Here is a 15463-nt window from a genome sequence, read left to right on the forward strand (position 1 = left end):
GTGTAGTAGAGATTACTAGCCTGGCACAGCCATCCCCACTACTATATTCACACTACTATATCAACACTTGATTCCTGGCACATATTTGTTTATCTTTACTAGTGGTTTGCAAAAGTTGTAATCGAGTCTTCACACTTTGTTTTATTTAAAGTTATTCTTCACAAATATTCGTTGGTCCACTGTTCTTTGAAAACTCTGCACTCTCTTTTAGGGGTGGAACGGTACACAGAAGTCACGGTTCGGTTCATACCTCGGTTCAGACATCACGGTTGGGTACAGTGAAGGGAAAAGCAAAACAAAAATGCAGAAGGCTTGTGCATGTCTCAGGCTGGACCACCAAAAGAAAAATAAATGTCTTAAGCCTTGTATTTTTTTTAAAATAAGTTTTATTAATAAAGTAAAGGGATAGAACCAGTTTATTTGTAGTGCACTGACAATAGTTTTATATAATTAGTTCATTAATTCAATTAATAAAAATACCTTGATATGTTTGGTAATTGTACCTGAATTAATTGAAAATTAATCTGCTACATTTCAGATTAATATATTTGTTTTCCTTAAAAATGTAATTAAGAGTAACTTAAACACTTTGCAGTTTGAATGATGTCCTGCATAAACTAAAGGACGGAGTATGTTTTTATGTTTCCACTGTTCGATCGCGGCCGCGCCACACACACACACACACACACACACACACAAATAAATATAAGTAAACACTTTACGACTTTTCGATCGCGCCCACACCTCTCTTTCAACATATTCCAGCATTGCAATCTTCACACCGCAGCTTCAGAGCTAAGGCGGGGCTACAGATTAGGTGTCCCTAAGAATCCGCGTATCTAACAGTAGTTCCGCATTACATTAATTAAATTGCACGCTAGTTTTATTTATTTTTATACCGTGTATTCTCCGTGTAAATGTATGCACCAAACTGTGACGGCCGTACCATGACGTACCGTCCATGACGACTTTTGGGGATTGCCTCATAGGGCCGGTTCAAGTAGTGTTGGGCAGAGGGGCTGGGGGGCCAGTCAAAGGGGGGTGGCGGGCCTGAGTCGGCCCGCGGGCCTTAGTTTGGTGACCCCTGCTCTAAATAGTATTCCATTACTTATTACTAATTACTTTCTAAATCCCATATCAACCTCGACCAGTTGAACAATACAAGGATAGACTTAAATCTGTCAAATAAATAATATAAAACTATACATAAATTATTATTCTTGAACTGACTGAAGAATTTAAAGTGAGAAGGTTACCGGTCCTCCCTACTGAGGCAGCATGGGAAGAAATGACCCACCTCCATCCAAAAAAAGGACTGATATCACAACTATATTCTCAATTTATGTCTCTGGAAAACCATGACCTTTCAAAAATTAAGAACGGGTGGGAAGGCGAATTGATGGTTGAGTTGTCGGACAGACACTGGGAGGATGCACTACGAAGGATTAACTCATCCTCATCCTGTGCACGCTTGGGGCTTATTCAGTTTAAAGTAGTGCATAGGGCTCATTTCAGTAGGGCTAGGTTAGCAGATATATATCCAGGAACAGACAGGAGTTGTAATAGATGCTCCCTCTCTCCAGCTGATTTAACTCACGTTTTGGTTGTGCCCCCGTCTAAATCAATATTGGTCATCTGTTTTTTAAACTTTATCCGAAGTCATAAAAATTCAAATTAAGCCCTGTCCGTTGATTGCAATATTTGGTATTCCAAAGGAGACCTTAACTTTAACCCGGGACCAATCGGACATTATCGCTTTTACATCACTTCTTGCCCGTCGTAGAATCTTATTGGTTTGGACATCCGCCACTCAGCGGTAGCCGCATGGTTAAGTGATGTTTTATTTTTTCTCAAACTAGAAAAAGTTAAATTCACGTTGAAAGGGTCCGTCCAGAAATTTTACTTAAAATGGCAACCATTTGTGACATATTTTGAGAATCTCAAAGTATTGCCTGAAGTATGAGACTCCTTTATATTTTACAATTTACTATTTCTTCTCTCTGTTTCCTTTTTTATTTTTATTTTTTCTATATATGTTTACTCAAATCAATGGTCAATTACCTTGATGTGGTGGGAACTGAGTAGCCTGACTGACAATTGTGAAACTGTGAGTTTACAGACCTGTTAATCAACTGGGGTCGAAATGTGGGCATGCAGCTGTGTGCTTGTTTTCAATGTGTAGATCCCTAAACTTTTTTGAAGTACTGTGTAACAAACAAAATGGAAAAAGATTGTTTTCCCAGAATGTTGTCATAATTTGGGGGGTGGGAAGGGTTGCCATTAAGTAGTGTTTTTTGGGGGGTGGGGGTGGGGTTGTATAAGGTTGTAGTTGTTTAAGATAAAATGAAACTGGAGAACTGTTTCATTTCCTGTAAAATGTAACACCTTTGATTCTCCAATAAAAAGATAAAAAAAAATATAATAATAAAGTGAGAAGGTTACATTGAAAACATACATTTGAATAATAGGCATTAAATGTTGATGTTAAATCCACTTGTCACAATTATGTTGTAAGCTTCATTTTCATGGACTTTTAGTTTGTATTTCCTCAGTTAGGCTCCCTGTTTCCTGCGTTTCCTTTGTTTTAGTTTCCCGCCATTATCTGTTGTCATGGTGATTCATTTAATGAGTATATCTGTCTTCATTTAGTTCATTATCTCTCCTCAGTTTGCTTCAGACGTTGTCCAGTATTGTTCATGTTAAGTTTGATGCACACCGTCTCATTCAGTTTTGTTTAATAAATATCTACTTTTTTGTGTGAATCTAACCTTCATTTTGAGTTACACCCAACATGGTTTTGGGGGTTGTTAGGTGTTGTTATCTTCTTTCTATTTCTCGAATCTGGTTAAAATTATTTCTGCTAACCACTTCTTCCTACCTCTTTCTCATTTTTAGTTCAGCTTTTTAAACTTGTTTTGTTCACCATCCATTAATATACAGTCAAAATGGATAATGCTGAATTTCTTTCAGTTACACCCTATGTCTAAAGAGCGTATCTTCACCCAGTTCTGGTCCTAACTGCATTTGTTTGCTTGCAACGCCTGTCCTCTGATGAACCAAAACCTCTGCCATGCATTTCATCTGTCACAGAACATCCACATGTTTTGGACTATGAACTCTTGGTCACGAACTGCCTAGATTCATCAAATGACCTTAGTAGTAGCTGCCCTCAAGCTTGTTTCTTCATTATGGCACAACCTGTTTCTTGTTTTGTTAACAGTGTTAGTTAGACCTTAATGGATATTGTGTGTTGATATAATGTGAAATATGTTCAGATCTCAAAAAAATGAGTTTGGAAAAATTGAAAATGGTGTTTGTTGCACCATAATCCCTTTTCTGTACATTATAATCTCCCCACCTTCACTGATGGAATTTTTTTTCTTGTTCAAAATATCTGGTCTTTTTTGTTTGAGCTGAAACAACCCACGGCTACATGACACTTCCTGCTGTGAGTAGAATACTGAGAGTAGAGGACAGAGTTCAGCATCACCTAAGCTTTGTGGTTTGTGTAACACTTCTGTTCCATGCAGTCATTCTCCTGTTTATGCTCACGCTCAGAAACACCTGTGCACTATTTCAAACACATGCCGGTGCTTTTACTGACGTATTTAAATAAAAACAAGAAATAACTAATTCATTGAGGTGCATTACATCATAACAGGAACTCTTTTTGTTTTATGTGTATAATCATGATACTCATTCTGTGAGTGATATATTCCTTTGATGATAACATCACGGAAATATGTAGAGCTGATGTTATTCTTGGGGTGATCTTGACCTCAAATGGCCCTTTTTTTTAGTTTTTTTTTTATTATTATTTATTTTTATAAAGTTTTCTATATTTTGAGGATATGGCTTATAACTAAAATACTTTGGTAACACTGAATTTCTATGGTCCACTTAAGACATTCTAAGAAATGTTGCCCTTAGATGTCAACTAACTCTTATTAGAGTATTAGTAGACTGTCTGCTTAATATCTGCTTACACTTTATTACTATTTTGATGGTTCTCAACAGACATTCAAAGAAACTTTGCAACTATATGTCAGTTTATTGTTCTAATCCGAACCCTAACACCTAATCCTAACCTAACAGTCTTCTGCAGTCTATTAATGATTTAATGAGAGTTAGTTGACAAGTTAGTTGGTAGAGTGTCTAAAGTGGACCATCAAAGTGTAACCAATACTTTTTATTTATTATTTTTATTTTATATGCACATATACATTCTGTATTTTTATGTAACCTGTTGTCAGTTTTACCTCTATAAATGGTAGTTTGGCAGTGGGTGGTTTGACAGAATGCATGTAGGTTTGTGGAGGGACAAGCAGGAAATGGTTGTAAAAAAAAAAAAAAAAAGTGTGGGGGGTGGGGGGTAAGAGCAACTTACAAAACATGCTTTAGTTTCAAATATGAGACTGCAATTGTCAATAGATAAGCATACAAATTAGAAAGTTGGCGTATATCCTAGAAGTGTTGCCTATAAGTTACTTAGTACAAATACACAAGTCAACATAGTTTTGTTTTATCCTTTAAATGCCATGATGACTCAGAATTTCTGCAAGAGTTTTCACCTGAAAATATGGACGTATTCGTTTTGTATTGATGCTGTCTGTTGTAGGGGCTACATGACCAATTCAGAGAGAAATCCTCTATTTTGATGTGTGAAACTGGTTAAGAGTGTTTGGTTGTTCTGACTTGTGGTTTTCGAGGATGTTTATGAACATCTACCTTCTGGTTTGTGTCAGAGGGTCTTGTACCCCCATTGGGACTGTTTTGTCATGTATTTGTGTGTGTGAGAATGTCCTATGTATTGACCTTACTATAAGCTGTTTTTGTAAAACTACATTTTTACTTTAAAGGAATGGTTCACCCAAAAGTTACAATTCTGATATTAGTTATTCACCTTGTTGTTCCAAAACCAAAGAGTTTCTTTTATCTGTGGAACACAAAAAGGAGAATTTTGAAGAATCTTCATGCAGCTCTTTGTCGTTCAAGGACAGTTCATTCATGGTGACCATGGCTGACAAGGTCATCTCAGTGGAGGGATGTATTATCATTGAAAAAAGGAAATGAATTTGAGTGTGTTCCTCACACAAAGCTATTTGGAGGCTTTTATGTTTTATGGTGGTTTATTGTCCTTTTTCGACCTTGACGATGGTCACCCTGAACTGTCCTTGTACAAAGAGCTGCATGAAGATTCTTTGACATTCTCAAAGTTTTCCATACAAGGACAGTTCAAAGTGACTTGAGCTACAGTGAGGAAAATAAGTATTTGAACACCCTGCTATTTTGCAAGTTCTCCCACTTGGAAACCATGAAGGGGTCTGAAATTGTCATCGTAGGTGCATGTCCACTGTGAGAGACATAATAAAAAAAAAAAAAATCCAGAAATCACAATATATGATATATAATTTATTTGTATGATACAGCTGCAAATAAGTATTTGAACACCTGTCTACCAGCTAGAATTCTGACCCTCAAAGACCTGTTAGTCTGCCTTTAATAAAGTCCCCGTGAACCGGAAGTTGCAAACGACTTTTCTCCAGTGTTATGACGTATTTCCCAGTGAAACGGAATATTGAACAGAGGGCAGGGTTTTACTCTAGCGCTCCTCCTCTCCATCTCTGCTCATAACAGACTAACGGTTTGAGGGGAGTGGTTAAGCGTTGCCCAAACCAATTCCTCAAACCTACGTCATCAGAGAAGGTCCTCCAATGCAGAGGGGAGGGGCATTTTCAGATTTTGATTAAAGATTACCATGGTAAAAAATTTTTTTTTTAAATATTTTCTTGCACGGATTAATTGTTCACCACAAGACTAGTAATATGCGCTAACAAAGTAAATAGGGTCAATTTTGATTTCATGGGGACTTTAAAATGTCCACCTCCACTCCATTTATTATCCTAAATTAGATGCACCTGTTTGAGGTCGTTAGCTGCATAAAGACACCTCACCACCCCATACAATCAGTAAGAATCCAACTACTAACATGGCCAAGACCAAAGAGCTGTCCAAAGACACTAGAGACAAAACCTCCACAAGGCTGGAAAGGGCTACGGGGAAATTGCCAAGCAGCTTGGTGAAAAAAGGTCCACTGTTGGAGCAATCATTAGAAAATGGAAGAAGCTAAACATGACTGTCAATCTCCCTCGGACTGGGGCTCCATGCAAGATCTCACCTCGTGGGGTCTCAATGATCCTAAGAAAGGTGAGAAATCAGCCCAGAACTACACGGGAGGAGCTGGTCAATGACCTGAAAAGAGCTGGGACCACCGTTTCCAAGGTTACTGTTGGTAATACACTAAGACGTCATAATTTGAAATCATGCATGGCACGGAAGGCTCCCCTGCTTAAACCAGCACATGTCAAGGCCCGTCTTAAGTTTGCCAATGACCATTTGGATTATCCAGAGGAGTCATGGGAGAAAGTCATGTGGTCAGATGAGACCAAAATAGAACTTTTTGGTCATAATTCCACTAAACGTGTTTGGAGGAAGAAGAATGATGAGTACCATCCCAAGAACACCATCCCTACTGTGAAGCATGGGGGTGGTAGCATCATGTTTTGGGGGTGCTTTTCTGCACATGGGACAGGGCGACTGCACTGTATTAAGGAGAGGATGACCGGGACCATGTATTGCGAGATTTTGGGGAACAACCTCCTTCCCTCAGTTAGAGCATTGAAGATGGGTCAAGGCTGGGTCTTCCAACATGACAATGACCCGAAGCACACAGCCAGGATAACCAAGGAGTGGCTCTGTAAGAAGCATATCAAGGTTCTGGCGTGGCCTAGCCAGTCTCCAGACCTAAACCCAATAGAGAATCTTTGGAGGGAGCTCAAACTTCGTGTTTCTCAGCGACAGCCCAGAAACCTGACTGATCTAGAGAAGATCTGTGTGGAGGAGTGGGCCAAAATCCCTCCTGCAGTGTTCAGGAAACGTTTGACCTCTGTAATTGCAAACAAAGGCTACTGTACCAAATATTAACATTGATTTTCTCAGGTGTTCAAATACTTATTTGCAGCTGTATCATACAAATAAATAGTTAAAAAATCATACATTGTGATTTCTGGATTTATTTTTTTAGATTATATCTCTCACAGTGGACATGCACCTACGATGACAATTTCAGACCCCTCCATGATTTCTAAGTGGGAGAACTTGCAAAATAGCAGGGTGTTCAAATACTTATTTTCCTCACTGTATAATTCACATCTTCAATTTCAAAACTGTATGGTCTATTACAGTAAATGTATTGTTACACTAGTGGTAGTGGGACACTGCTCCACACTAAGTGCCTCTTCCCACACAACCAATTTGTTCCTCTTCTTTTGTTAATATTATCTTGTGTGAGGAAGTGCAGTACAATTGTGTTCTGGGAGAGTAAACGTGTACCATTATGCACGTGAAAACCTCATTTTCTTATTTCCTCAAAGTAGCAATAATGTCTATTTAAAAAGTCAGTTTCAAAACAGTGTTTTCTGTAAAATTATGTTTTGTGCTCTGCAGTGAAAAAGACAATGAAACCTTGCTCTTTGGTTATTCAGACTGAAAAGCTATCTTTAATAGGGTATATTTTAAAAGAATATAATTTTGTCATCATTTACTCACCTTAAAGTTGTTCCAAACCTGTATGAATTTCTGTCTTCTGCTGAACTTTAAAATTTGATATTTTGAAGAGTAACTAAACCAGGGGTCACCAAACTTTTTTCTCTGGGGGCCACATTATCGTTCCTGACTGTGATGGGGGGCCGGGGCCGGGTCAGCTATATAACATAGAATTGTATGACCCAGACCAAAATGACCACCAGCAGGCCTCATTGTGTAGTAGAGATTACTAGCCTGGCACAGCCATCCCCACTACTATATTCACACTACTATATCAACACTTGATTCCTGGCACATATTTGTTTATCTTTACTAGTGGTTTGCAAAAGTTGTAATCGAGTCTTCACACTTTGTTTTATTTAAAGTTATTCTTCACAAATATTCGTTGGTCCACTGTTCTTTGAAAACTCTGCACTCTCTTTTAGGGGTGGAACGGTACACAGAAGTCACGGTTCGGTTCATACCTCGGTTCAGACATCACGGTTGGGTACAGTGAAGGGAAAAGCAAAACAAAAATGCAGAAGGCTTGTGCATGTCTCAGGCTGGACCACCAAAAGAAAAATAAATGTCTTAAGTCTTGTATTTTTTTAAAAATAAGTTTTATTAATAAAGTAAAGGGATAGAACCAGTTTATTTGTAGTGCACTGACAATAGTTTTATATAATTAGTTCATTAATTCAATTAATAAAAATACCTTGATATGTTTGGTAATTGTACCTGAATTAATTGAAAATTAATCTGCTACATTTCAGATTAATATATTTGTTTTCCTTAAAAATGTAATTAACAGTAACTTAAACACTTTGCAGTTTGAATGATGTCCTGCATAAACTAAAGGACGGAGTATGTTTTTATGTTTCCACTGTTCGATCGCGGCCGCGCCACACACACACACACACACACACACACACAAATAAATATAAGTAAACACTTTACGACTTTTCGATCGCGCCCACACCTCTCTTTCAACATATTCCAGCATTGCAATCTTCACACCGCAGCTTCAGAGCTAAGGCGGAGCTACAGATTAGGTGTCCCTAAGAATCCGCGTATCTAACAGTAGTTCCGCATTACATTAATTAAATTGCACGCTAGTTTTATTTATTTTTATACCGTGTATTCTCCGTGTAAATGTATGCACCAAACTGTGACGGCCGTACCATGACGTACCGTCCATGACGACTTTTGGGGATTGCCTCATAGGGCCGGTTCAAGTAGTGTTGGGCAGAGGGGCTGGGGGGCCAGTCAAAGGGGGGTGGCGGGCCTGAGTCGGCCCGCGGGCCTTAGTTTGGTGACCCCTGAACTAAACAGTTGATGGACCCCATTGACTTCATATGGAAAACAAATACTATGGAAGTCAATGGGGCCCATCAACTGTTTGGTTACCGACATAAGAAAATGAGGGGGGAGTGCAAAAAAACTCATAGCTCAACATTGGCTCCCACCACATACCTTGGATATTTTCAAGTGGTTGTTTCAACTTCGGGACATTATAATGTTAGAAATATCCACAGCTCGGGTAAACTTGACTCAGTTTGAACACTTCAACACTTTATCCCGTTTCTTTATTTTTAATTCTTATTTTTTATTGTTTTTTATAAACGTTTTTATCATTCCTGTGAATGTTTTTCTGTAGACTTATCTGTCCATTTTGTATCCCATTATAAAGAGACCGCGGGGTGGGGTGGGAGGGATTGGTAGATGTGTTGTTGTTTGTTATGTTTCTTTTTGCCATGTTTATTGTCAAAAATTTAAAATCTAATAAATAAATAAAAACTAAAAAAAAGAAAATGAGGGGGGAGTAAATTATGACAAAATTATTATTATTTTTTTGGGGGGGGGGTGAACTATACCTTTAAGAAAAATATGAATGGCACAAACAATATCTTGTCTCAGCATTGTGGGTTACACTTATATGTCCTTTCCCTAGAACTCTATACTTCTCCTTTTTCAGCCAACCCTCACACTGGTTTAGTGACATACTTATTTAGCTTCCTTTTCTAACTAGAGCATCTGGTCAACTGACTTTCAAAAGACAGTGTTTCAGAGCCGAGACTCACACATCGTAATCTGAGTTCATCATGGCAGCAGAGGTATGTAGTGTTTTGTTGTTTGCAAATCTATATCTGATTTGATATACAACAGTTGATCGACATCTTCAGTATGTTAGGTGTTCATTTTAAATGTACCAGCTGAAAACATTTCATGTGTGACATCTTATAGGGGAATCCTGTTTCTGGTGGTGTTACGTTGCTTCACACTGAATGTGAAGGGAAACACTCATATGAAGTGAAGGGCTTTTTAAACTATAACAAAGGAATGTTTACAAGGTAGGATTATTGATGATGTAAAATATATATAGGCCTATATATCCTTTCATAAGTATGAGATGAATCTATTTTTATCTATCTGTCTGTCTATCTATCTATATCTATATATTTAACTTTTCAGCAAGGGAGATAAACTCCTAATGATAAACAACATAAATGTGGAAGATTTGACTCCAGAGGCACTTGCTGATCTTCTGGTTGATGGATCTCCCTTACTTGTGAGTTTTACATTTACCCACACAGACTATTGCACAGTCATATTACTCACTTGGTCTTACCCATTTAAATGTGACCGGTAGAGACAAGTGAAGCGAAACTTTTCGCTGGGGATTTTTCGCCTAGTCAGGGAATTGATTTTGATCATTTTTGTGTGTGTGTTTAAAAGGTCCAGAGATTACATCATCGTGTTTTTTTTGAGTAATTGCTTGAGGAATAAAACTGTACTTGAGCTAGATTGACTTCATTTTCTTCAACTCTGCTGGTCAAATAATCTCTCTTAGACCATACATCATCCTTGCAAAACAAAAACAGAAGAGTGCGAATCTGAGGAGATCCATGTCGACAAAAAGGAGCCGACGCTCATGAGTTTCAGCCTGATGATGGTGAGAGAGTCTGAGCTGGAGGCATATGGGTGCAAGGAACCATCACCTTCACAACCGGAGTGGGACGACATTGAGGACGACTCTTTCGATGATGAAAATTTGCTAATTGTCTCCATGGCTGATACGAGCTTCAGTCTGGTTCTTGCTCGAGGATGTGACCCTGACAACCCTTGCAACAACTGTGGAAAGACGGATTGCAAATTTAATGAAGTTGTGGTCCTGCCTGCGAAAGCTGAGGTTACCTCAGGTAAGAAATTAGTGTTGGATTCATTGCCATTTTTATCTGTACATTTTTCAAATGTGTGCAATCAATTGATGTAAAAAAAAAGGGGGATAGGGCTGTGCAACGATTAATCGCATCCAAAATAAAAGTTTGTGTTTACATAATATATGTGTGTGTGCTGTGTGTAATTATTTTGTATATATACACACACATGCATGTATATATTTGAGAAATATTTGCATGTATATACTGTATATATATTTATATATAATGTATATTACATATAAATGTACATATTTTATATATAAATAAAAAAATCTTAAATATATACATGCATGTGTGTGTATTAAAATATACAAATAATTATACACAGAACACACACATATATTATGTAAACACAAACTTTTATTTTGGATCGTTGCACAGCTGTAAAAAAACATACACTACAATAATGCCCATGCAGATTTTAAAGGGATAGTTCACCCAAAAATGACAAAAAAAAAATTCATCAGTTACTCACCCTCATGTCGTTTCAAACCCGTAAGACTTTAGTTCATCTTTTAAGCACACGCTTCAAAAAGTTCATAAAAGAGAATGTAAAAGTAATCCATATGAAATGAGTGGTTCATATTTTCTGGAAAGACCTGATCGCTTTATGATGAACAGATTGAATTTAGGCTTTTATTCACATATAAACATTGATCAGCGAATATAAACAGAAGCTCATCCAAACCTGCTTGACGTGTGAGAACAAACCCCACTGGTTCTTGCTGATCCTCAAATGTGCTGCGTAACACAAGAATTAACCTTACTGGTTCTTGCACAACAAGCATGCTTGAGCTTCTGTTTACCATATCTGATGAATGTTTGAATAAAAGCCCATATTAAATCTATTCATCATAAAAAGCCACCGTCTCTCTTTGGACTAAACCACTCAATTCATATGGATTCGTTTTACAATCTCTTTATTTAGCTTCTCTTTTTGAAACTACAAAGTGGTAGTTGCGTCGACTGTCAGTGGAGGAACAGAAAGCGCTCAGATTTAATTGAAAATATCTTCATTTGTGGTCCGAAGATGAACGAAAGTCTTACGGGTTTGGAACGACATGAGGGCGAGTAAATGATGATAGAATTTAAATTTCTGGGTGAACTATCCCTTTAAGGAATCCAATGCAAAAACAAATGTGACTTTTTGAGAATTGTGTAACTATTCTGCTTCCTTTTTCTCAGGTTCTCCGAGGAAATTGAGTTATCTTAACGAACGAGATAATTTGTATATTAAGAGTTTCATTAAGGAAAAGTATGTCACCCCATATAATCATCAGATATGTTTGGATAACACCATGTCAGGTTGGTACCAAATAATATGTGAATATATGGTGTTTGAAATTCCTTTCTCAAAATGTCTTTGTCTGCTCTATGTTTTATTTTAGCAGTCATAATTTGGGCCTGATTACCAAATTACACTTATTGTATTTGTTAAATCATGCAGATTATTTGGATTTTGTGTAAACTGCAATGTACTAGTTACTGCTACAGTATACTTGGCCAGGTAATTGTGTCTTGCAGCAATATTCTTCATTTTCTCTTGCTTCATAAGTATATTTTGAAATATATTTTGCAATGCTTTGGCTTTTTCAGCACCAATCACCATCTACTATTACAAGACCCTAATGGGCATTACAGGTGTTCCTGTTGTGCTGAACTTCACTGACACAGACAACTTCTTCAGCTGCACCACAAAGCAAGGTGTAGATACAAAGATTTTAACTGTTACGGTAGGTCTTAATTCATTGCTGATGTGTTGTCTTGTTGAAGATGCTTTTAGGACATATTTAAAGTTTACGGTTTTAGTTCGAGTATTAGAACTTAAATGTAATGTTTAATACTAAACATAAACATAGTCAGTAAGATTAAACCAAGGTTTTTTATTGTTTTTCAGCAATATAGAAAACAATACCTGAAAACAATCTGTGCTGATGACCCGGAGAAATGGTCCCTAGTGTTCTACATGTCTACTGGTGCAGACGGTCTCCGGCGGTTTGAGTCTGCTCTCCACAGTGGATGGTTTATCTACACAAAAAATGTAGACGAAGTGGACATAGATAGAGATGAACGGTCTTGTAAACCCAACTCGTTTTTTATCCTAATTCAAAGTGAGAGACGGTCATGTTAGAATTCTTGATAGAAACTTAATGGTTGTCACAATGACTAGAAGAGTTTGTATAGTATGATACTTGTATATGACATTTCATAACTGGGAACTGTTCTCAAATATAATGGTGATTACAACCTAACCCAAACATAATGAGTTGACCTTACTATTTGATTCAAGTTGACGTGACCAACCCTAATGAAGCCTAGTGCCCCATTAAAAATGCTAATAAATAAATTGGTCAGATAAGCTTGTTAGGAGGATTTGCAGGCCAAGCATTGGTCAAAGTTGTCACTTATTTTAAATTACTTTAAGTGTTAGGACGCCTTGCTTAGAGAATGCAGCCTCTTCCAAAGCATGGTTTGTTTTACTGCCATTGCACTATGTATCAGGGCCGTGCACAGACATTTTAAGGGGCAGTGGCCTAAACCAAAAAAGGGGCACTATTTTTTGGGGGGTTGGCACACTACAAAGTGTGCCAACAACAGCAAATGTAGTTATTTGTATTAGATCTGATCAAGAGTACAATAATTTGATTAGACTTGCAGCTAATTCTAAGAACGTGGATATGTTGTACAGGGCTGGACTAAAAAAAAAAAAAAATCGGCCCTGGCATTTTGTTCCAGACTAGCCCACTATATGATCATAAACTCCAATTCCTTAAAACTACTAATGCCATGTTATGAGTCAGTATAGGAACGAGTGAGAGTTAACAGATGAAATAAGTAAAAATTTGACATTTATTAATACAGCGATGAATCCTAAAACAAGCAATAAGCTGCACTGGCATATAAATACCAGTGTTTCTTACAGGATTTTTGGTAAAACTGCGGTGGGTGGACCTCGGGTCCTCTAGGGGGGTTCGGGGGCATGCCCCCCCGTAAGAAAATTTTGTGCATTTTAATGTTAAATTCATCAATCTGTAATCTGCACTTTGAGAGTTCAAAATTAAAAGCTCCAACCCATATTCAATGAGCAATTTAAACGAAAATTTCAAAACTCTTTTAGTTACAGTGTCTATTTACATTACACCTATAATAGTTATAATATTAATCACATGACAGTAATAGCCATATTTTGTAAAACAATAAAGGAAACTTTCATAATTAGTTTTGTACCAATTTCTATACTTGGGCCTTTGATCTACGTGTTTCATGGACTGGTCTGTCAGAAGAAAAAAAAAAACCTAACGCTGACTTTTTCTGATGCATACACTGGCACAAACCCAGCACAGCCAATTAAGCAAAACTAAACGAATGGGCCGCCGATGTACAAATTTTATGGGCCGTGAAAAAGAAAAATAATGTATGAGTATGAGATGTATCGGCCCAAAAAGCTCGTCGGCCCACCTGGAAAGTGTGCGGTATGTCCGATGGCCAGTCCAGCCCTGGTTGTACAAGTTGTTAGCACTCGTGAACTGTCGTATACTGTGAGTGATGCTGCGGAGCGAGCGGGAAAACCTGGAGCGGATTAGCGGAATCAGCGAAATGCTTTGAGCGGAGCGGTGGGGGGTGGGGAAGAGGGGCACCTCAGTCGATGAGGGCAGAGGGGCAGTGGCTCTAGCCACCGGGCCACCCCCCTGTGCACGGCCCTGCTATGTATACTATTTGCTGACATGTTCCTTTTTTTTTACCTTGTTATATTCAGTTGTATTCATGAGTGTCAGTTTTTTATATATATTTATACTTTTAAACTGATCTTTTTTAAACTAACATATAATTCATATTTATTTTTATTGCTAACTTCTTTTAGTTACTTTTTACACTGTGAAACAAAAGCTTCTGCCTTAAATTTGTAAGTACCATCAACTTGGATGTTTAAGTAATTTCAACTCAAATTATATTAAACTGACTTAACAAAAAATGAGTTGAACCTTGTATAACATAAAACATTTTTTGAAAATGGCTTGACTTATTTTAATGAGTTAAAGCACTGTAAAAACATATGTTGTCATAACATATTGATCATAATTTTTCACAGTGTATGCTGAAACTTTGCAAAAGAAGTCTTTGCAAAACATATAATGTGTGTAATTCATATATTTATAATATCAACTATTATTGCTGTTGTCTGTGTAAGCTAAAAGCTACTAACAACTTTGAACAGTTGCTTTTGCTACATTCATGTATAATTTATCATATTGTGTGTTTATGTATTATGTATCATCTATCAAATTTCAATAAAATAAAGCTTTGAATCAAGTTCAGTGTTTCAGAATGATGATTTATCCAATAACAGTAGCCTACCAAGGGTAGTTATGGTCATAATTGATATTATGATGTTTCTATAGTCACTTATTAACAGATGCTTTTTGAAGAGATGCTTTTAATTGCACAATTTTGTTTTGATCACAATTGAAATTTATCTAGTAACTTGCAAGATGCGTAACACATTTGATTTCATATATTTTAATATACAATCAATAAATATAAATGTGTTTGATAAAATATCACTGCAGTTGCACAATATTTTATATATTTTTTTAATTTGTATTTTATTTAGTGCTAGAGAAATAAAGTCATTTCTGTAACTAGGGCCTAATGTTGAC

The 15463-nt window shown here is 37.1% G+C and overlaps 1 protein-coding gene across 1 annotated transcript; it reads left to right on the forward strand.

Moving 5' to 3' along the window:
- The first annotated feature begins 9642 nt into the window (after positions 1 to 9642).
- On the forward strand, positions 9643 to 15114 carry il1fma (interleukin-1 family member A). The gene is made up of 7 exons (XM_081357275.1): positions 9643 to 9698; positions 9829 to 9935; positions 10057 to 10153; positions 10436 to 10784; positions 11991 to 12110; positions 12402 to 12538; positions 12703 to 15114. The coding sequence occupies exons 1-7, from the start codon at positions 9687 to 9689 to the stop codon at positions 12934 to 12936; spliced, it is 1056 nt and encodes a 351-aa protein (XP_081213401.1). The 5' UTR covers positions 9643 to 9686; the 3' UTR covers positions 12937 to 15114.
- Positions 15115 to 15463: the final 349 nt, after the last annotated feature.

This window comes from Scardinius erythrophthalmus, assembly GCF_964197995.2.
Source record: "Scardinius erythrophthalmus genome assembly, chromosome: 25".
In the NCBI taxonomy this organism is placed as follows: Eukaryota; Metazoa; Chordata; class Actinopteri; order Cypriniformes; family Leuciscidae; genus Scardinius; species Scardinius erythrophthalmus.

What these genes read in the sequence shown, in the direction of transcription:
- il1fma (XM_081357275.1), top strand. An exon ending in TTTGGATAACACCATGTCAG is followed by an intron (nt 12,111 to 12,401) that starts GTTGGTACCAAA and finishes TGGCTTTTTCAG; the next exon opens with CACCAATCACCATCTACTAT. An exon ending in CAAAGATTTTAACTGTTACG is followed by an intron (nt 12,539 to 12,702) that starts GTAGGTCTTAAT and finishes ATTGTTTTTCAG; the next exon opens with CAATATAGAAAACAATACCT.